The sequence below is a fragment of the Phoxinus phoxinus genome (assembly GCF_949152265.1).
Source record: "Phoxinus phoxinus genome assembly, chromosome: 9".
Classification (NCBI taxonomy): Eukaryota; Metazoa; Chordata; class Actinopteri; order Cypriniformes; family Leuciscidae; genus Phoxinus; species Phoxinus phoxinus.
Window position 1 is genome coordinate 17,669,320 of NC_136884.1, and position 22,232 is coordinate 17,691,551.

General features: G+C 38.1%; 1 protein-coding gene across 3 annotated transcripts in view; it reads left to right on the forward strand.

Moving 5' to 3' along the window:
• The window catches only part of tbc1d22a (TBC1 domain family, member 22a), a 146,581-nt gene that overhangs the window by 117,792 nt on the left and 6,557 nt on the right, over positions 1–22,232 (forward strand). For all 3 annotated transcript variants that reach the window (XM_079622152.1, XM_079622151.1, XM_079622153.1), the window contains one exon: positions 7,720–7,815. In XM_079622152.1, coding sequence (XP_079478278.1) covers positions 7,720–7,815 — 96 coding nt within the window. The remainder of the gene's footprint in view (positions 1–7,719; positions 7,816–22,232) is intronic.

A 22,232-nucleotide genomic window follows, 5' to 3' on the forward strand; every position in this document is an offset into this window, starting at 1 on the left:
CAATGAAATCTTCCCATATCTAGAATTCACATCCAGCAAGCACTTTCCTTTTCCTTTCACATGCTGTTCACAGGTCTGGCCTTGCATGTGTGTATTGAATACATCTGTGCACCAAGCTGTAGTTCTATTCTTATTTTTTCCTCATCTGTGTCGAATCTTGATCTAAAACCTCACCTTAAGGCACATTGGACAGAATCTTCCCTACAGGGATTTGAACCGGCGACCTGAATCCCTTTACCTGTCCCGTGGGGTTCCCCTAATGATTGCCCTATGTTTTCTGACACAGAAAAGGCAGTACCCAGAAGGCAAGGTCCAGGTCACTGGCTCAGCCCCTTGAACATCAATATTTCATCACTTCATCTCCACTGCTAGCTCCTTCATAGCTCCTGCTCAATCACTTATAGAGCAACAGCTCACTGGGTGCCCTGCACTCAATCATTTACGAAAAAAGTGTTAGCAAAAGTCAACCCTGCTACACCCCTCTTGAGCTGAAGCTGACTTCCGTGAACGGCTGTGGACAAATTCACTCTATAATCGAACAGGACTTAGTGGCTCTCAGACAAAATATTGATTTCAGAAAAATTTCTATTCCTATATTCCTAATTCCTTTTAGGGTTATTTCTCACAAAAACTAAAACAAATGGGTCATCAAGTTGGAACCCAAAAGGAGAACTTTAAATAGTTTTACCATTTGTTCATTTTCTTTTGTACGCTTGCGTTACATGGACTCACAGAGATTGACTATTTCTTTATACAAATCTTCATTTGAGTTTGTCTGAAGAAAGAAGGTCAAGGGTCTGCATGAGAGCGTAAATAATACGAGAATTAAAATGTTTGGGTTGAATAGCCCTTAAGTTATTATCCATTAAAAACATTGACATCATAACTGTCTTTCATGCAAGAAGTAGAGATCTGTGATTCTCAAACAATCACAATCGATTCACAATCATTATTTTGGAGTCAGATCAGTTGATGCAGTTCTCAACAGTGGACTGAATGTTCATCCCACTGACTCAGTCCGGTCCTAGCAATTAACAGCTGACTGAAGGGTAAGGTTATCTGTAAGTAGCATCTTAAATTTCTATTCCTCACATAGTTTCAGAAGATTTAATCGTATGACTTTTTAATAATACTTTTACATTGCTGGGGCTCCCTTTTTGAAGTTTGAAAGTCTCCATTTCCATGGGGACTAGTTGCATGAAAAAGTATAAAACTATGGTCAGATGAAGTTCTTTTGTCTGGGTTCACTCTCACTTTCTCTCGCCCTCTCTGTAATTCAAAGTACATTGTCCTCTCTTCCTGGCTATGGAAAGTCCTGTCATCTTAGGTTTCGCATTTTTTGTTGTCAAAAGTCAAGTTAAAAATAGTTCAAACTTTTAGGGTCCGCGTGGACTGTGTATGAGTTCACCCGACAGCAAAGGCCAGAACTCTGTGTAACTGAAATTGGAAGGACAATTTTGGTTGATGAAAAGCAAAGAGCCCAGAACTGCATTGGCCTGTTGCAAGTAGACAGAGATTGGAGATCAGTCTTATATTGAGTTGTGTATACATACAGTATTATTTTAAGTACTATAGAATTACCCTTTGAAAAATGCATAACAGTGATGTGTTATGTTCATTGCAATATTTTAACAACATACCCTACCATTCGAAAGTTTGGAGTCAGTAAGATTTTTGTATGACCGAAAGGGTCATATTTTTTTTCAGATTCTTTAATGAATAGAAATTTCAAAGCAACAATAATTGTTTGAAACAGGATAACACAACATAAACACCAAGGTGTCTAAAGGTGGTTCTATTTTGACAGGGGTTTGAATCTGACATAACACTGGCGAAGGCGTGGGCATTAATGCACTCGTTCACAGTTTTGCAACCTTTTCCTCCATCACATTCACTGCAGTTGCTGTCTGAAATATTTCACTCATCCATTCTTAAACGTGCACTCTTAGATCAACACCGGGTCATGACTTGTCACAAGTGTCATGTTTGTTGCTATTTGATGTTTCGCTGAAAGATATACACATCCTCCCAAATTATAGAGGTCTCCCTTTAACATCTGACTGCACAGATGCTCCCAGACAGTGGGCGATATTTTTTTTTTCTCCCCAACTGACAGCAGGAGTCTCACATCTCCCAGGTAGAGAGAGGTTTAATAAAGTAATAAAGCACAGTAGCAGAGAGCGTGTCACAGCTTGATACCCTCAGACGGTCATCTTCCCTGCTGCTCTGATTAAGGCCGGTAGGTTACACCAATAGGCAATCATCACCCTGAACATAACTCAGAGCGACCCACTCCATTTCATCTGTGCGCTCTCTCTCTTTTCTTGCTTGAGGCTGAAAGATGGGTAGATATGAAAGTTGTGAACTCTTCGACGTCAGATCTACTCCATCTCAACAGACCAGTTGGTAAATCAAGGCTGCGTTCGCGTTAGGAGCGCCTTTAATATTAGAATGGTAAATAACTGACTCTCTGAGGATCTTGAAGATGGAAGTATAAACTGACTGCAGGCTTTTTGCCAACCAATGATCTCCAATGAGTGGCATCATACTACTGCCAAAGCGCTCTGACTGCTGCATTGCTGTTTATTATGACGTGTACCTCAGATCTGTGTCCCAGCAGATTTTGTATTATGGCTGTAAGCTTACACTTGTATTTACATGGAAATCCGTCAAGACATTACGAGGTTCTGCTTTGAACGAATACCGTTGTGACTAGGCTTGTCAAGAGAGGTTTAGAAAGATTTGCTCCCGTAATGTAATTAACGGTGCCTGCTAAGGATTTGAACGAACCCTAACAAGTCATCCTGCATGTGCTACAGACATTAGTGATACCTCAAATTGTGGAACTTGTTTATAAGAGGTTTTTCTATGCGATCAGAGTTTCGGGCTAGAAAACGGCCGAACAAAGTCCATAGAAGGAGCGACTCAAACCATATCTATGTAGCAAAGAAAACATCCAGAACACCCTAGCACACTCATAACTGTGGTCTGGTAGATATCCATCTCATAAATTAAATTACCGCCGAAAATGGTTAACAAAAACAGTCGTGGTCAAAAGTTTACATACACCTTGAGGAATCTGCAAAAAACTTTTGAACAGGATGAAGTACAATTTACCTTGATCTTCAAATTCATAAAGTTTACACCCCCAGCATTTTACCTTTTGAAATACCCATTCAAAGGTTTGGTGTCGGACATACAGTAAATACTGTCTTCAGTTTCACATGATAACTAAAACAATAAGAATTCACAATATTGTATCGCAGGTGTGATATAACTTCTTTCAGAAGTTCTCACGAGGACCATTTTCTCTTTTGTTAAATGTTTATACATTTTTAATATATCAAATATTTGCATTTACCTTTGTACTTTCTCATCAACTAATGTTGTTTCCTCTAACTAAAACTGGATTTTACTCGAGAGTAGAATTGACTAATAACAATTATGGTGAGATTCTCAAATGACTAAGAATATGACATGATGAATTGTTTAATAAATTTTAAGGATATTTCCGTCAAAAGGCAAAAGTTACTTGCCACTGTTCTTTGATGACGCTAGCGTTATGTGCTTAGTTCACACAGTCGCTCCACTTTTGCATAGGCAAGCACCATTAACTGCATTATGTGTGAGTGTAAAGCTTCTTTGATATGTGCGTTATTTCATTATATTTTCTCCGCTATATCCTTGCATGTTGGTGGACTACGTGTGTTGAGTTTGTCCTGGTTTTAAACTTATCCCACCTGAAGTGTGTCACCAGGTCTTGCGTCACAACGTTCCAGAATGGACCACTGTGTCTATTCCCCCACTGGCTCCATTAATTAAGACCCATCATCAAGCGTTCGCCCCCCGAGGGAGAGACAGACAAAATAATTAAAATGATCAATGAAGAGAAACTACAGCCCATCTAAAGGTGAACCCAGCCTTCACTCCCACATTAAACTAGACCACAGGCTTTATAAAAACACACTAATAATGCGTACGCCTTCTCAGAACTTATAGCAGCTTTTCTTTACAAGACAATGATTACATTTGGACATAAGTAGTGTAACTTTGTAGAGAAATAGTTCACCCATTAATATCTTGTCATCACATTCACCCTCATTTTATTCCAAGTCACCTTTATTTCAAGTTATCTTTATTTATATAGCGCTTTTTGCCATACAGATTGTTTCAAAGCAGCTTTACAGAGATAACAGGAAAATAATGCAATCTACTAAGTTTGAATATGTGAACGCGCAAATTATATGATGATAAATGATAAGACATTCTGCTAAACATCAATGTTATGATCCATGGAAAATTGAAAAAAAGTCATTAGGTTTTGAACAACTGTAGGCAAGTGATATAGGTTTTGAACAACATGAGGATTAGTAAACAATGACGGTATTAATCTTTTCGAGAGAACTATGCTCAAAGGAAATCAGAAAATGTAAAATGGCGTCTTAACAGTAATTCACCTATATCTCTTTATTTATTTAAACTGTTCCCAGGGATTAGGTCTTTTAACACAATCAAATTAGCGGCGCATGTCATCAACAGCGTTATAAATACGTGGAAGAAAGCCAGAGCTCTGCATTATAGAGACGGAAGTTCATCCCCGCACAGCTGAACATATGCAGATGCCCTTGCAGCTCGGCCTTGTCTATTGAGTGTCTAATTAAGTGCATTTCACGCTTGTGTGGTCACTTTGACGAGGAGGTGACTGAGAATGACTGCGGGGTAATTGGACTGGATGTAGCGTGCGCCGTCTCCAAACCGCTTCCTGCCACCGTCGGCGTATACTGCGCTGTTTGTGTGTGGGGCTCTAACACGCGGTACAGTTGGGAAGATTTCCATTGCCCTCGCTTACCCTTGAAGGGGAAGACCTGTCCTTCCTGTTTATTGCTGGAAGAAACGCGTCCATTGATTTTCATTAGGACCCTCTGTCCGTGTCTGGCATCGCAGATAATCTTCCCTTCCTCTGCGCGCGGAGCTCGTCGCACCTCCAGCTGGAGCGGTTACGCCACATGGGCTCCTCAGGGGGCGTCTCACGTAGCCAGACTTTTGGCATCCATGTAGAGGAAGATGCTGTCTGACTGATACGTCAAGAAACCAGCCACAGTTTGCTTTCTTATTTAGAGGTGGGGACGTCTGAGATGGGATGACGAGTAGTCTGTGCCCTAAATTGTAGACCTTGTCCTTCCCACTCTGTAAAATAAAATGAAATAATCGGTGAAATGTATGGTGGAAAACAGCAGCTGTGGTTCCCAGAACTCTACTGTAAAATATATGGTAGCAATATATATATATACTGTACTGTGTATATATACAGGTGAAACTCAAAATTTGAATATCGTTCAAAATTATAACAAATAAAGACATGAAATATCTCACTTTGCATGTAATGAGTCTTTATAATATATTAGGCCATGTCCACACTAATACGTTTTCGTTTGAAAACGTATATTTTTCTCTCCGTTTTGGCCATCCGTCCACACTGAGACGGCGTTTTTATTAATGAAAACGCACTCCAAAGTGGATACATTTGAAAACGTCGTTTTCACTTTGTAGTGTGGACTGTGAAACCGGTGGTATTTAAAAACGATGGCGTAAATTTAGTCATGTGACGCATATTGTACCAATAGATATTCATGTTTATACCAGTATTGTGCCTGTTATGTGCTATTCACTTTCACACTGTTGCTAAAAAAAATATTCTACATTGCACACTCTTCAATATCACAGTCCTGCAAAGATGGCAGAATTCACTCACATTTGCTGTCCTGAGGCAATACATGAGAGCAGAAGCGCTTTAGACCAAACATACGGTGACTGCGTGCGACCTGGACCGCGTCAGTGGATGGTGAGATATTTTACTAAGCGAAATTATCCTGTCAGAAGAATTGCGCGATAACTTCATTGTTTATTTTTCCATCTGAATCATATCAGTGATCTTTTGTGGGGGTTTACGCATGCGCAGTAAAGGTGAATTTAGCGTTTTCGGGCGTTTTTCAAAAGTTTTTACTGAAACGTCCGAACACGCTAGTGTGGACGGAGAGCGTTTATACACGAAAACGCCGTTTTCAAATGTCTCGGATTAATGTAGACATAGTCTAAGTTTCAATTTTTTATTTGAATTACTGAAATAAATGAACGTTTGCACGATATTAAAATCTTTTTCACTTCCAAAAACTGAAAATGTAACAATTTATGAAATTATCTGGTAGATTATAGTTTGTTTGTTTTTTTTTAAACCAAACATAATAGGGAAAGTTACTGTTAACCAATGAACAGGCTTTACAGTAGCATTTTTACAAACAATTGTAAAGTGCAGGTACGATGTGATCAAGCAAACAAATGATATCGGGGAAAACACACCAACTCAGTTTTCTTTTGAGATACTGTTTCTTGGTTTTAGTTTGTGGCACATAATCCCACCCGTTGGTCCAATATCATGTTTCAACGTCACATGTTCTGATTGGCTGTGATTGTTGCATCAATTTCGCTTTCAAGTGTTGACGGATGACTTGCTGTCATACGCTCCTGCTTTGACTACAGCTCTTTTCTATGACGGCGTGTTCATATTCAGATGAAGAATAGATTGGTTCAACAGGGCTATCACAGTACAAGGTGTTCGAGGAGGATAACGCGCACCATTCCGTGTCCCATTCAGCAGACACAAGGTCTTGTTAAAAGGGTTACTATTATTATACCCACTAGGCCTTCACACAAAGGCTCATCTTGTTTCAGCCTGCCCTTTAATTTCATTGTTTTTTTTTTCTTTCTTCTGCACTGTCAGAAAATGTGTCAAGAAACCTAAATGTCCAATTCAATAATTGGTGAGTAAAATAAAAATAAGAAAGGTCAAACTAAATAGAGGAGTCTTTCTCGAACTCTTAATAATGAAAATTGTCATAAACTCTGGCTTCTTTCTATGTTTATCAGTATTAGAGATGTGCAAAACAAAATAAATTCAGTATCAACTAGCCATTTAATTGCTATCAAGGAGTCAATCATTGCTTAATCTTCTTTTTAAGTTCATATAACCGTGATCAGGTGCTTTTGTTTGGGGACTTTACTTACCGTATTTACTTTACTTTTACTTATGTATTGGGGACTTTACTTGGGGAAATAAATACAAATTTAATTATTTTTAACCAGGTTTATTATAGCTAACTAAAACTAAAACCATTTTATATATATATTTCTGTTAATTGAAATTTTCAGCTAGTTTAGTTTCTTATTTTTCACTGATTTAAAGATGTACTAAAATAAATTAAAATTAAACAAATACAAATTTATAAAAGCTCTATAAACATTAAACAACATACTTAGTTTAAAATTGAAATTGAAAATATAACAAGGGAAAAGACTTTAAAATGTACAAATACTGAAATTTACAAATTAAAGTACTAAAATAAATGAACTAATTTCTTCATAGTTGTCCATCATTCTTATGATTAAATAAACTTTTTTTATGATTAAATAAATGCTAGTCTGAACCACCAGGGGTGAACCTCAGTTTGGGTTATCTTATTGGGTAACATTCATTTATTTAGTGCACTGTTAATAGCAATGTACTTTTGTTTGTTTGTTTGTTTTTTACTAAACCAAGCTGTGTTAAACTGTGGTCATATTTTAATGAGCTTATAATAGTGATGTCAAAATGAAAATGTCAGAATGTCGATATGACCCTTTCAATTGTGACGATTGATGACACTGTCATCTTTGTGTTCGCAGGCGGAGCCTGAAGGATTCTCTCATTTCCATCTGTACGTGTGCGCTGCCTTCCTGGTGCGATGGAGGAAAGAGATACTAGAAGAAAGAGATTTCCAGGTAAGGTTTTGGTGTGGTTTCTGTGTCCTTGCGTGAGCCCCCTCCTCCCTCATTAACTGGCAGGGTCGAGGGGTCAGTGCGCCTGCATTAGTGTGATGACAACAGCAGCTGCTGTAAGGTGACATTGTAGCGTCCCTTTGAGACTCTTCTATTTCCCGTCCCCTCGCACACTCACTTACTACCGCGCGATTGAGAGGTAAAGGGTTTAGGCATGGCGGCTTGGAGAGGGCAGATGTGTCACCAGAAGTACAATGCGAGTCTGTTTATATAATCAGAACTCCCACTTCTGGGACTGAATTATTTTCTCCTTTTTTTCCCCCGTCATCCTGTCAATCAGTCAGCCATCACAGCTCAATGCCTTTAAAACATTCTTTGTTTTGTTATTGCGCTTGGGACAATACACATTGTTTCAAAAGCAGCTTTACAGAAAATAAATATGTTAATGTTTAGTTATGTCTATGCCTTATAGTTGCATTTATCAGTTTAGAACTGGTTGATAATGTAATATTTTGTGGTGATACAAGCATTAATTGATTGAATTAATTAATTGCACCCTAATTGAGTATACTGTCTTTATGTGGATTATATACATATATATATATATATATCATATAAATATCATATATAATCTGTGGGATTATAGTTTACATTATTTACAACGATGTAAACAATCAGCTGTATGCTTGCAGATAAAGTAGGATGGATTATATATCCAATATTTGTTATATTGATGGCCGATAATATAGTTAAAAATGTTCTGTATATAACAATCAAGCAGTTTTATATACAGGTGAAACTCGAAACCCCAAAATCATTAGAATATTGTGAAAAGGTTTTCATAACTGTAAGCCATAATCATCAACATTATAACAAATAAAGGCTTGAAATATCTCACTTTGTATGTAATGAGTCTATATAATATATTAGTTTCACCTTTTAAGTTGAATTACTGAAATAAATGAACTTTTGCACGATATTCTATTTTTCATTGTTTTTCCGAGTTTCACCTGTATGTGTTTTTATATACCGGTATGTATTATATATATATATATATATATATATATATATATATATATATATTATTTTTTTATTTTATTTTCTAGCTGATGTTACTGTACAACTCATCCAGAATTCTGTCAGCATTTACTACAAACGTATATGATACTTGATGTTTTTTTGTTTTTTTTTCTGCGGATCACAAAGGGGGAACTTTTGAAGGGGAAAAAATTGTGCTAATCATTAGCTACCAGTAAATATTAGAAATGTATTTTATTTATGAACTGGTTGATTTACACACTGCAAACTTTCATTCAGCGATGGAACACCCACTTCTGCCAACTAATCAGTTCCTTTTCAATTTCCTAATAATCAAGCCTCGTCCTACTTTTCAAATATTCTATTTCAATCCGAATTACATCATGGTACAAAAATAAAACTGGGTCTGACCAGCATTCACAATCCACAATCTACTACTTTTTTCTTTCTAAATCTTGGCCTTCGCTTTAGACTTGCATCTCTGTGGAGTGAATAGACTGCTCAGTGTGTGTGTGTTGTTGAATATGCAGCGAGTCAGTGGTGTGTATCAGCAGTGTGTTGTGGGGCGGTTGATTTATTGTGTTTACAGTGCCCAGTGATTCCGAATTATCCCCTGCACCAGCTCTGCAGCACACGGCTGCTGTTTGGCATTCAGACAACAGCCCCGGGCCTCAGTCTTCACCCGCCTGTGCCATGTGTCAGCAGAGAGATTATTTATCCTATTCTGTCTCCTTATCCTTTTGTTTCACTGTATATTCCTTTCCCTTTTTTTTGCTGATTTGTTTGCACACACATGACCGTTGATAAGCGATAGCCTATCGTGCCCTGCTGGACTGTCATGCCATAGACCAGCTAGAGGTATAGTGGTGTTATGGGAGATCTGTGGCGAAGAAGTTGACTTTGGTGCGCCCTAACCTGTGGTTTCACCTCCTTCACTGCAATCGGCTCTGGTCTAGTTGCCCTAGACAAACAGTTCCCCTACAGTTCCTTCACTTTTTTTGTTCTAGCAAGTCTTAAAACAATTTGCTAGCTGTTTTCCAAATAAAGTTTCCTGATTTAGAACACTCTCCATGCGCTGCTCACATAACATGGGTGATTGACCTTTGACCTCTGACCCTTTTTTTTGGGGGGGGGGGGGGTTCTAAAATTGAGCCATTACTATCTTTATTATGGGTGGATGGATGGATGGATGGACGGACGGGTGGGTGGGTGGACGGACCTGACGGATGGATGGATGGATGGATGGATGGATGGATGGATGGATGGATGGATGGATGGATGGATGGATGTGGATGGACGGATGGATGCATGGACGGATGGATGAATGGATGGGTGGGTGGACGGACGGATGGATGGATGGATGGATGGATGGATGGATGGATGGATGCATGGATGCATGGATGGGTGGATGGATGGATGGATGGACGGACGGACGGATGGATGGATGGATGGATGGACGGATGGATGGATGGACGGACGGATGGATGGATGGATGGATGGATGGATGGATGGATGGATGGATGGATGGATGGATGGGTGGGTGGACGGATGGATGATTGGACGGACGGATGGATGGATGGATGGGTGGGTGGGTGGGTGGACGGATGGATGGATGGATGGATGGATGGGTGGGTGGGTGGACGGATGGATGGGTGGATGGATGGATGGATGGATGGATGGATGGATGGATGGATGGATGGATGGATGGATGGATTGGACGGACGGACGGACGGACGGACGGACGGACGGACGGACGGACGGACGGACGGATGGATGGATGGATTGGATGGATTGGATGGATGGATGGATTGGTTGGATGGATGGATTGGTTGGATGGATGGATTGGTTGGATGGATAGATATGGATGGATGGATGGGTGGGTGGGTGGATGGGTGGGTGGGTGGGTAGACGGATGGATGGATGGATGGGTGGACGGATGGATGGATAGATAGATAGATAACACTCAACTTTACTCTTTCTTTCAATTTGATCACAAATTTCACACACTTTTTTTGACGCTCTTTAATGCGGTGTAACAGATTACTGTAGATGCCATAGCTCATTAGTTAGCTAGAAAAATTACTCCAGGAGTCATTTTGCTAAATATATGCACAAAATTCTATATTCATTATATGGTTACTTAACCTGTTCATTAAACTTTTTATTATAGACACTGTTTATACAGGTATGTCAACAATGAATTATATTATTTATATATATTATGAATTATTTAATTATTAGAAACATAATTATAGATATAAAAACCGCATTATGTGCATTTTTTGTTTGAGTACAATATTTTTATTTTAGTGTTTTAATTATTTAATTTGATTACTTATTTGATTATTATATAAAGTACATTTTATATAAGTTTCGGTTTTCAGCTAACTGGAATATTGAGTTTTGTCTGTAAAAAGTGAATTTAGGTGCATCAATTATACATGGAACATTAAAAAAAATCCTGGGTAAAATAATTTGTATTTATAACCAGCAAATCTCTCAAGTTTTCCATCATCTTGAATTGCTTTTTTCATTGAGGTTGTTCACGGCTCGACAAGAAGGATTGGCCGGTGGACCGAACGTGATGAAAGTATCTGGTCCAATCAGAACAGTGTTGCTTTGTCACAAAAGTGTATCATTTGCACATTTTAAGTCTTGCCAGTTTAAACATCCAAGTGGTTTTAAACCTTTTAAGCACAAGACGACGCAAGGGAATTATACACACAGAATTATGTCAAAATGGCCACTTTGGCGAATATCCTCTTAAACACAGTTTATACAGTTTACCTGTTGTTTGCGGTGCATTCTGGGGTTGCCTTTTCTGCAATGAATGAATGCAGTCTTATGTAATGCTGAGAAACATGTGAACAGTACCAGTTAACATAAAAAAAACACTTTATAAAGTACACTAAATATAAAGATTCATATACATAACCCATTGTCATAGAATGGAGACAATGGTTTTTGAAGACTTCTTTGAGTGCACTTCCACAGTAGGTTAAGTGCAGGTTAAAATGTCTTTGATTCTTCCTATAAAGATAATTGCAGATTCATCGGGAGAGATTTAGATTGAAGGAAAAGACCTTATGTAAAGAATTAAATAAGTCTCCATTCAGACAAGAGCGAGTTATAATTCTATCCCAGCATATCAAACTGTGAAAATTAGACTCGTCTTTTGGGACGCAGGTCTTTCATAGCAGTAGATTGCATGAGTGTGCAGTATTCGTCTTAAATATGGCCTCTGGCTTCTTCTCTATCTTTCTCTCACTCCATTTACCCCTTCGTATCATATCTTTCTAAACATAAAAAAAGGCATTTTTATTTTTGGAATTTATTCTCATTAGGACCGGCCCCCAAGAAATACTTAAAGCCTCATATTTTCTCAGAAGCTGTAAACATGCAGTTCTTGTGGAGAATGCTAACTGCAGAGAGATGGATTGCTGATTTTTCAAGTATATCTTGCAGACAGCAAGACTAAGGGAATGGATTTCGAGAGAGATTGAGTGTTGGTTTCTAATGAAGCTTTCTTAATGAGCGTAACAGTTAATGGCTCTTGAAAATGAGGAAATCAGGAATTGTATAAATCCTTAATTAAGCACAATCCTAAATAAATTGTTGCTGTCGTTAAATAATGCTTATTGAAAGGGATTGTTCACCCCCAAAAAATGTGACTTACTTTGTATGGAACACAAAAGGAGATGTTTACTGTGATTCATAGTCTTCCGAGGCTTCCGGAATTATAATAACACGCCATAAATATTAGTCCATATGAACTCCATCGAAATCTACTGAAGTCATGCAATTGACCGTTCGCAAAGACCCGCCCCCCTTAGTTATTGTCGTTATGTCCGACAAGCTAAGCCGCTCTCACACACACACCATGTTCTCACGCAGTGAAAAATATGCCGACAGACAGGACAGACCAGGTTACTTTTGGGTTACTTTTGATATTAAACGTATTAAACAAAGTCTCACCTTTCAAATTTGGTGATTTTTTTAAAGAAATTTAAACCATAAATACCGTTTTGTGGCTCTTTAATGTGTTGTGAAAGAAGGGTCAATTGTGTGAGAAACGCATTCAAACTCACTTAATTTTCCACTTTGCTAAATTGAACTTTTAGTTGCACTTGCATAAAGTCAAATATCAAGACACTTTGCATCAGGTTAAATGGCAATAATATCAAACATCATTGGTCATCGCATGTCTCAGACGTACTCAAATGCATGTAAGATCAGGTAATTTATTAGCTCACTTTCATTGTATGGAGAGTTAGTACTCCACAGAAGTGTCAGTCAGTCATACAAGTTTGAAATGAGATGAGGGTGAGTAAATAATGAGCAGAATGTGACATAACAGTATAAATAATGTAGATTCTCTTGCCGGTTTGTTAACGTGTCAGAAGAGTAGGTGTGTCTTGTTTCACTGTGACTTTTGTCTGACCCCCTGGTATTTCTAGGCGTTCGTAATGGCTTCTATTCTTGGCAGGAGGGCAATTAATGAGTATTGAAGCAGGGGGAAAATCTTTACTGGGACAGAATAAAGGTTAAAAGGACTAAACCACAGCGACCTCGTGAAAACCTGCTGTATGAACCAATCTGACCCGCTTTTACCCTTCCTGCACTCCTCATAATGTACGTAATTATATAGCGTTGTCTCACCTCTAGGTGTTGGGAAGCAGGAACCGTTCTTATTGAGAAATTGTGCTTTTGACTAAATACAGTAAAACTATTCAAGTTTTTATGTTTTTACTTAGTGGGTGCAGGACACTATAGTTCATTTGTGTAAGTGAGGATAGCTAAATAAAGTAAACTGTGACATATTATACACAAAAATGCTTCATACAGTGGACTACTAGTAAAATGTATAAAAATTTGGGACTAAAAATTATTCAGCTACTTTGACCTGACCATGGTGGGGTTTTTTTTCTCGAATTACTAATGCAACCTTTTTACACCACAGACTGAACTAAATTAAGCATTGCTTGGTAATTGGTAGCTGACAGCTATTCAACCTAATTCATTTGTGAGACAGTCTAACAGAAAGATGACCAAAACCAGTGAAGTATCAACTGATTTGGTAACTGAGTTCTTGTCATTTTGTGTTACCATTTTCTAAACTATTGCGAATAAACTGTGATAACGTGAGAAATGTTGAAGGTGTCTGAATACATTTTGGCTTGACTCTATATGTTGTCATGACAGTCAACACACACACCTTCTATTGGGTATGCATGTTCCACTTTCAAGCTTGTTTCTTAAAACTAATCTGTGTAATTCTATACAATTGAACATTTTTGTCAATTCAAAATCATCTTAATATTTCACAACAGGGTTCTTAGGGAGGTCGATGCAATAAAAAAAAAGTGTTAAGGAACTGGATTTTTGTTTAAGGGAAACCATTAAAGATAAGGATTATTCCCAAAAATGGCAGTTGTTTAGCTGGAGTATGTCTCCCTGGAAGTATATCTTTGCTTATGGACACTTAGGCTCAATCCCAATTCACCCCTTGGCCCTACCCCTCCGTTTTGCGCGTTCTAGGGGTAGGATGTCCCAATTCTTAATAATAATAATTTGTTACATTTATATAGCACTTTTTCTGAGACCTCAAAGTGCTTTAGAAGGGGTGATTGAGGGGTAGGGCTACATAGCCCTCGAAACTGAGATTTTTCAGAGGCACACTCCAAATGGAGGGCTACAAGAAAGTTCCCAGAATGCATTGCGAATCACCGGCGAGATGGCTTCACAAACGGTGAAAGAAAGTCATAAATGTAAGTATTTTCTTCGTAAAATGTACGATAACCATGGTTGTAATGCTATGGTCGTTCGCCTAATATGGTGATTTTCTTCAAAACAATCATAAAAAAGAGATCGCTAATTCAGCCGCTAGCATGTTGTCTCGGTAACCAGGCAGACAGTGTTGCTTGCTTCGCTACTAACGTTAGTTACCTGGTAACGTTAACGAAGCTAAACTAAAGTAAAAAGCATTTGTTCTCACATGTCTTTATAAAGCGAGTGAATCAGTCCGACATCGTGTGGTTATCGTGTAAACGCAACACAGTCAACAACTCAATTATAGCCATTTTATTTCACTTTGAAACATTTACTTTCGCTTTACACTACCAGCAGCCCATACGACAGAGATTGCCACAGTGGAGGACGGCATATTGGTATTGTTGTCAGTCGTTGTCATGGAGAAATCCTGTAAAAACTCATCGCTTTCGTAACGTCAGAGCCATCGTCGACGATTGATGACGTATCGGGTTCATGAAGGGTTGTTCCATTTCGTAGGGGAATATTTCAAGCCCTTGGCCATTGTAACTCTGTTTTAAGGGCCAAGGGGTACACGCGAAAAACAAGGGGTAGGGGCAAGGGGTGAATTGGGATTGAGCCCAATTTTAAAGTCAGTCACCTAAGCTGTAAATGTCACGTGACTCATCATTTTTGGAGCCACAAGAAATGGACGCCCTGACAACAATTGAGCATTTGACAATGGATCTGTGAGCATCAAATATACAAGACCATTTTATACCAAGCCATCCAATAAATTGGTCACTGGTTATCTAGTTAATGCAATAAAATACAACAAATTTGTTGCTGTAACAAAATTTCATCCAAATGCGCAGTATGGAGAAAGGACCACTCGAACCAGCCAAACCTTCACCCTTTGGTTTGTACTCAGTAGTTTGTGTCCTCCATAAGTATCAATGTGTACTCCATCAGTTCAAGAGCTCCAGTTTAGACCGCTCTCAAGGAGACGATTCTTTTTTTGAAGGCAAAAAATAAATAATGAAAGCAAATAAATTGGACGCTCGTGTGTTTAGATGAGAAGCTCTAATGCTTGGATAAGTGAGCGTGGAGACATAATGGCTGCCGCTATCTGTGCTCTAAGCTCCTCTTATTCACTCCATTTTGCTGCTGATACTAATGAGTTTTTTTTACTGAAACTCACAGCGATGCTAGTAAAGATCTGAATAAAAGAGAGAGGGCAAGGCCATGTACAGTTGAACATTGGCTATGAGCTGCGTGCGTCTTCCCCGCGGAGTGGCGCGGCAGGTTACAGACAGCCAAATGTCAACCCCTGATGCCATTTAGTAAGGGCAATATGCAGCAAATGAGCTCTCATTAGGGGTTTGTTTATCATGTAATGAGAAAGCCTTTGGTGCAGCTAACGGCCCGAGAACCTCTTCCCTCTTTTGTCTGTGATTACCAATTTACTCTTTATCGATGGGATTTTGTTTCGCTTTTTGGAGCCCCGTTGTCTCAAACGCCTGCTAGAATACCAAAATATATGCCGTTTTTTAAAAGTCATAGATGACTATTTCCGCCATTCCCTGTTCAAAGGACAGTGACCATATCACACAGAAATCGTTGTTTTCCTCAAAACACGTTCTAAAAGCATACATACACTCTACCCTAAGATAACTCATCTCAGAATGCAAGAGAGATGTTTATTATAACAGAATGGAATTGCGGAATCCAGTCTTTAAAAATAGAATTGACTGTATAAGCGGAATGTCAAGGAATTTGGCAAAATGTTGAATGGATAGATCAAAAGTAGGGCTGTACACTTCAAATCAATAGTACAAGTATAGACTAGTTAATCACTAGATATAGACTAGTGTCTTTGAATATTAAACCACAAAAACACTATATGAGGATGCTCTACATTAACTTCAACTCTAGAAATGGTCACCATTTCAATTGATAACTATTGTCATAACTGCACAGAAACTCATTCAACTTTGTGTTCACTACAACCCAGCAAAATATTATGACATAAATATATTACTTTTCTATAGTATAGTGTACAAAGTCATAAAAATAAGTTTATTAAAACATATATTTTTTATGGAATATCACATCCTTTTCCATCCATATTTCCATTTAAACATTAAACCTCTGTAGTGCAGCACTTTGTTTGCCTAAAATGAAATGAATTATTTGATTTTCATTTGACTTGTATTTTAAAAGAGTAATTAAGCTGTTTTATGCATTCATTTTATTACCATTGTTTTTGATCACACATTTATATTAATCATTAACACAGAATCTATAAAAATTCAAACAAACACAGAATGTCTGAAAGTAAATTGAGTCAATTAATGTTGATAGGGACACTTTTTCCCAGTCATCTCAATTATTGGAGTACAATTGATCCTTTTTGATTATTAAAATTTAATTAGATCATAAAAAAAATGTGGGGGGGGGGGGGGGGGGAAATAAAAAATCAGAAGGGCCTTTGACTATTTTACCACATTTCTGTGTCTGGATTGGAATAAATTGATCAAACTCTATTGGAATCAATTGTAAATCGAAGCAAAAGTGAGGCTACATGGGGCAGTGGCTATTTTCTCACTTTGCTTGCTGCAAAGCATTCTGGGATTGCCTTCTCCACTGTGAAAATGTGCGACTCAACCTTAGATTTTAGCCAAAGGAATGTTAGTAATGTTACTGTCTGCCTTTTAGAACAGCCTTTGCATTGAGGATGATACCTTGAAAATGCTGTTTTGTTTAGTTTAGTTAGGCTGCTCACAAGGCTTTGGAAACAGAGCTTGGCTTTTCTTCCAGTGGAAGCTGGACTTTTTTGTCCAAATCAGTTATCCTAACCTCTTTTTCACTCATGCTTCCTGTTTTCAGGACATTTTCAAGACAGTCATAACCTTCTTTGCAGTCAACTCGAAAAAATAAACACACACATCACATGAGCTCACATTAAGTTTCACAGTCGCACTTCCACGTCTCAACTTTAACATGGCAGTTCATAGAGTTCCCTCTAACCGCTGAGACGCAGTCGAGTGTGAGCTCTGATAACGTGTTTATGCGTGGATGGAAGGAGGAATCGGAGAAATCAATCTTCCACTTTGGAGTTTTAATGGGTTGATTTAAATGGAGTTTACGGCAGAAAGGGAGCTAGTTGAATCACAAAGCAGCGTTTTAATATGTGTGCGTGCATGCCAGCTATCTTTGGAAGAGTGTTGACTGCACAAGTAACCGCCGAAGCCTTAGTGCAAGACCTCAGGGCAGACCGCTGCTATCTCTACAGCACATGAAGCAGAAAACATGGAGTTATGTGCAATTATTATGTCCACCATACGCAAATGTGAGGCTTAATTAAAAAGAGGTCTATATATTACGCTGTCCATGAAATAAGATTATTCCCCTCTATATGATGAACACCTTCATACTGGCTTCATTAGTTGTGCTTATTAATAGCTTGTGATTTGCACTAGCTGGACGTGAACATGGACAATATCTATGGTTATTTCTGTGCTTTATTCACACTTCATTTAAAATTGCAACCAGCTGCTGTGGGATTCAATGGGGATTCAAATTTTTTGAATGCCACAGACACCCAATATAATGATCCCCTTGTGGGGAACCTCTCTTCTAAAATATATTTAATTTATAAAGACCAATTTGCAGTGTTGAAAAAAATATCTAGCATTACACTGTTAAGACAACATGTTGTTTCCAATTAAATTAAATAATTGGCTCCTTTTTTGAATTAACATTCGGTTCCACTTTACTTCAATAGTCCACTTTAGACATTCTACTAACTATAAGTAACTTTGCAACTACATGTAAACTAACTGTCATTAGAGTATTAGTTGACTTTAAGTTGTGGTTAGGGTTTGTATAATAAGTTGACTTGTAGTTGCAGAGAATATCTTTTGGTGGACCATCAAAATAAAGTGTTATCAGATATTAAGCATCCAGTCTATTAATATTCTATTGACATTTAGTTGACGTGTAGTTGCAAAGTTACTTATAGTCAGTAGAATGTCTAAAGTGGACTATTGTGGACTAACATCAAGTTTTACAAAGATTCTACTAATTCACCCCCCAAAAAAGTACAATTTACCCTCATATTGTTCCAAACCTGTATGACAACACAGAAGATATTTGGAAAAATGTTGGTATGGTTGCCATTAACTTCCACTGAGACGTATCAAAATATCTTATTTTATGTTCCACAGAAAAATGATAACAAAATGTTTAGTTTTGCGTGAACTGTCCCTTCAAAATTACTGTATAAGTGTTTCATAAACACATATTGTCATTTTTTCACATAATTATATACGAATTTGTGCTTATATATTAGTGTTAAAACTGTGTAAGGGCCTGTTCACATATCGCGACTAAAAACGCATAGAAAACGCTAGGCGTGCCGCGTTCTCCTTTTTCTAAAGCACTAGGGCGGTTGCGCTCCGGATGCGTCTGTCGTTGCTAAGCAACCATCAGCTCCGCTCTCCGTTACAGCAAGGATAAATAATGAGAGCTTGACAAGTCATAAAGTTCAGGATATACCTGGACCGCAATGATGAGCTGCTCCTCCATTTTTCTGATGAGGTTGCAACGTAAACCGAAAAGGTGAGGAAGCTGATTGGTTGGTACTTGTCACGTGACCTACGGTGCGCTTGCGGCATTCTGAAAAGTTGAGATGTTTTTATCTCGATGCGGCGCGGATGCGCTTGGAAAAAACGAGCGCGTCGCACCACGAACACCGCTTCCAATATGAGCGCACATACCGCCTACGTTTGAAATAACAAACTTGAGCGCGCAAAAGACGCGATATGTGAACATGCCCTAATTCTTTTATGGAATAAAATAACTGACACTAACATCTTCCTGGCAACCACCGAGAACAACTTGTTACCTCATAGCCACACACTTAAAAGAATGCCTTAACAACCACATCACAACACCCTGGCAACCATCCAAAAACACCCTAATATATTGCCGGTGAGTTTGACATGGACAAGCACCATGGGTTTCCTCTGAAAATGAAACAAAAAAAAAATCTAGTTCTGTATGAAACACGTCTTATACTTTCTTTTGGAAATGTTCAATAACTCATCCACGAATGTAACAAATGCAAAGAATATTTCATCCTTGCTTCCCTCTTGTCTTTCGAAAATGACTGAATTGATAAAAGTAAAAGAAATGGCAAAGAACTCAAGAGGGGAAGCCGGGTGGTTCACGCCTGTTACGTTCATTATGCTGCTAAATTAAAAAGCAGCAACTATCAGCTCCTAATGTTTTGTCTCGTTCCACCTCAGGTGGTTGAAACAGCCGAAACTAAATGGATTCGCTGTCTGTGTGAATAACTGTGAGCAGACAAACTCTTAATTTGTTGTGCGGGCTCTTAGGGGCGTGTGGCTGATTGGCTTACCGCTCGAACCTCTGAGCTAATACAGCTTTTAAACTCGTGTTCTCAAGTGTGTGCATCACTGAGATTCTTCATTCCATCAAGTGCCAGTGTGACAGAACACTAAATATGTTTGCCCACTGTGCCAAGTTAGTTGTTGTAAACTACTATTTGATTGTGTTAGTGCAATGCAAGCCAAGTACCAGTTACATACAAGTTTTTGTATGTACCAGTTACATACAAGTTTGTGTATGTTATTAGAGAATTTTTTTGGTACTGTACCTTTAATGGTGACATCTGGCAAACTGAATTGGAAAAACAATGACTGTTCAAACAGTGTTTACACCCCTTGAGAAAGTCATCTTAGAAATGGCTTGTCAATAATTTAGGATAGAAAAAAAGACTGACATCAACTATGAGACTTATATTCATAAATATGTCTTCTTATGATTTAATTACCTCTCAAATTGTGCATGTGCATAATAAAGTGTCATATTACAAGCAGGATGCGAATTACATGGACGCCAAAAACAATTGACAGAGGGTGGGTGTTTGCATACACTAAACTGATTATATTCCGTATATCAGATAAATACTTAGAAAGCATAATTTTACATATTACTTCAACAGCATGATAACAACATTTCAGTAACCAAAACCAATGATATTTCTGGCAGAGCGTGCATTATCAGAATTTTTTTTTTTCAATATTTATAATTATAAACTACCTTAGTTAACATGAACTGAGAATGAACTTTCTTCTTCAGCAATTATTAATCTTGGTTAATATTAATTACAACATTTGCTAATACGTTATTAAAATCAAAGATGGTATTAGTTAACATTAGTTAATGCACTGTGAATTTACATGAAGAAACGATGAACAGCTGTATTTTTATTAACTAACATTAGCAAAGATTATTAAATACAGTAACACATGTATTGCTTATTGTTAGATCATGTTAGTTAATACATTAACTAATGTTAACTAATGAACCGTATTGTAAAGTGTAACCAAAAAATCTTATCGAGAATTCAAGATCAAATTTGCTTTGGGAAAGATGTAAATCCCATGAAAATTCTTTAGAAATGGATGACCACTGAAAGTTACGAGACTCAAGAACCAATGTTATTTGCTATTAGTGACTTCATACCTGACATAACTCATCTCAATGCAAGTTTAAATATTGACAAACTTCCTCTGTGTTATCTATCTCTTGATAATAGGCCAGTTTCTGAATACAGAATATATGCTTGTACATATATGTAGGCGGTCATGTCAATGAGCAAATGGCTGTGACGTCAATCGAAGGCAGTTCTGGGTTTTTGCAGCTTAGAGCAAGAAAAAATCCTACTTTCCACATTGTCCGTCTGCTGCTTTTTCTCGGCAGTGCAAATGTCAAGCGCATTTTTCAATTAACTTCCAATTTTACATGCATATCGGATATATAAACCGTTCACAGCAAGCTGTTATTGAGTGCGAATCACCATCTAATTGTTTGCGGATCGAAAGTTTAATTTTGTTCAGTTTGCCTGGTTTGACTTGAAATGAATTCAAAGTGACAGTCATATTTTGTTTCCTCTTGGGGGCATCTGCAAGTTTATTATTAGTTTTGTGTGTTGTAGAGTGTAAGATTACAGTTAGTCAGAGGTGAATTTGCATGCAATTTAGAAAAGAAAAAAAAAATCTCTAGAGATTTATAGTAGTGCAGATATTTTCCTTGCCATCTTGTTACTGAGTTATAGTGTTGACTCTATTAGGACGGTTGCATTGAAGGATTAGGTGAAATGAACTCTTCATGATTAATCGAAAACCTAGCACATTCATCAGAGAACTAGTAATTTTGTCCACACTAGAGCTTCTGGAGGAGACCCGCCGGTAATGATTAATCGTCATACGTGCAGGTCCCGAATCAAGAGCAACCCTCCTGCCTGTAAATGTGCTTTAATACAGTTTAATGATAGAGTGTCACTGTTGTTGCAGGAAGCTCGCTCAACGAGAGGCAGGGAAGATTTATCCGAAAAGAGACATGGAAAAGCATGAAGGACTTAATATCCTGGAAGTAATTACAGCTCTGCTCCTTCCCCGCGCACCCCGAATGCCGAGACTCAACCTATTGCTTCTCCGTCTAGCAGAAGCCTTGATAAACAAAGCTGTTTATAAAGTTCCTCGCAATCAATCACCAGCTCTCTACCGGTTAGTCTCACGAGTGTTTAAAACACAGGGATCAAA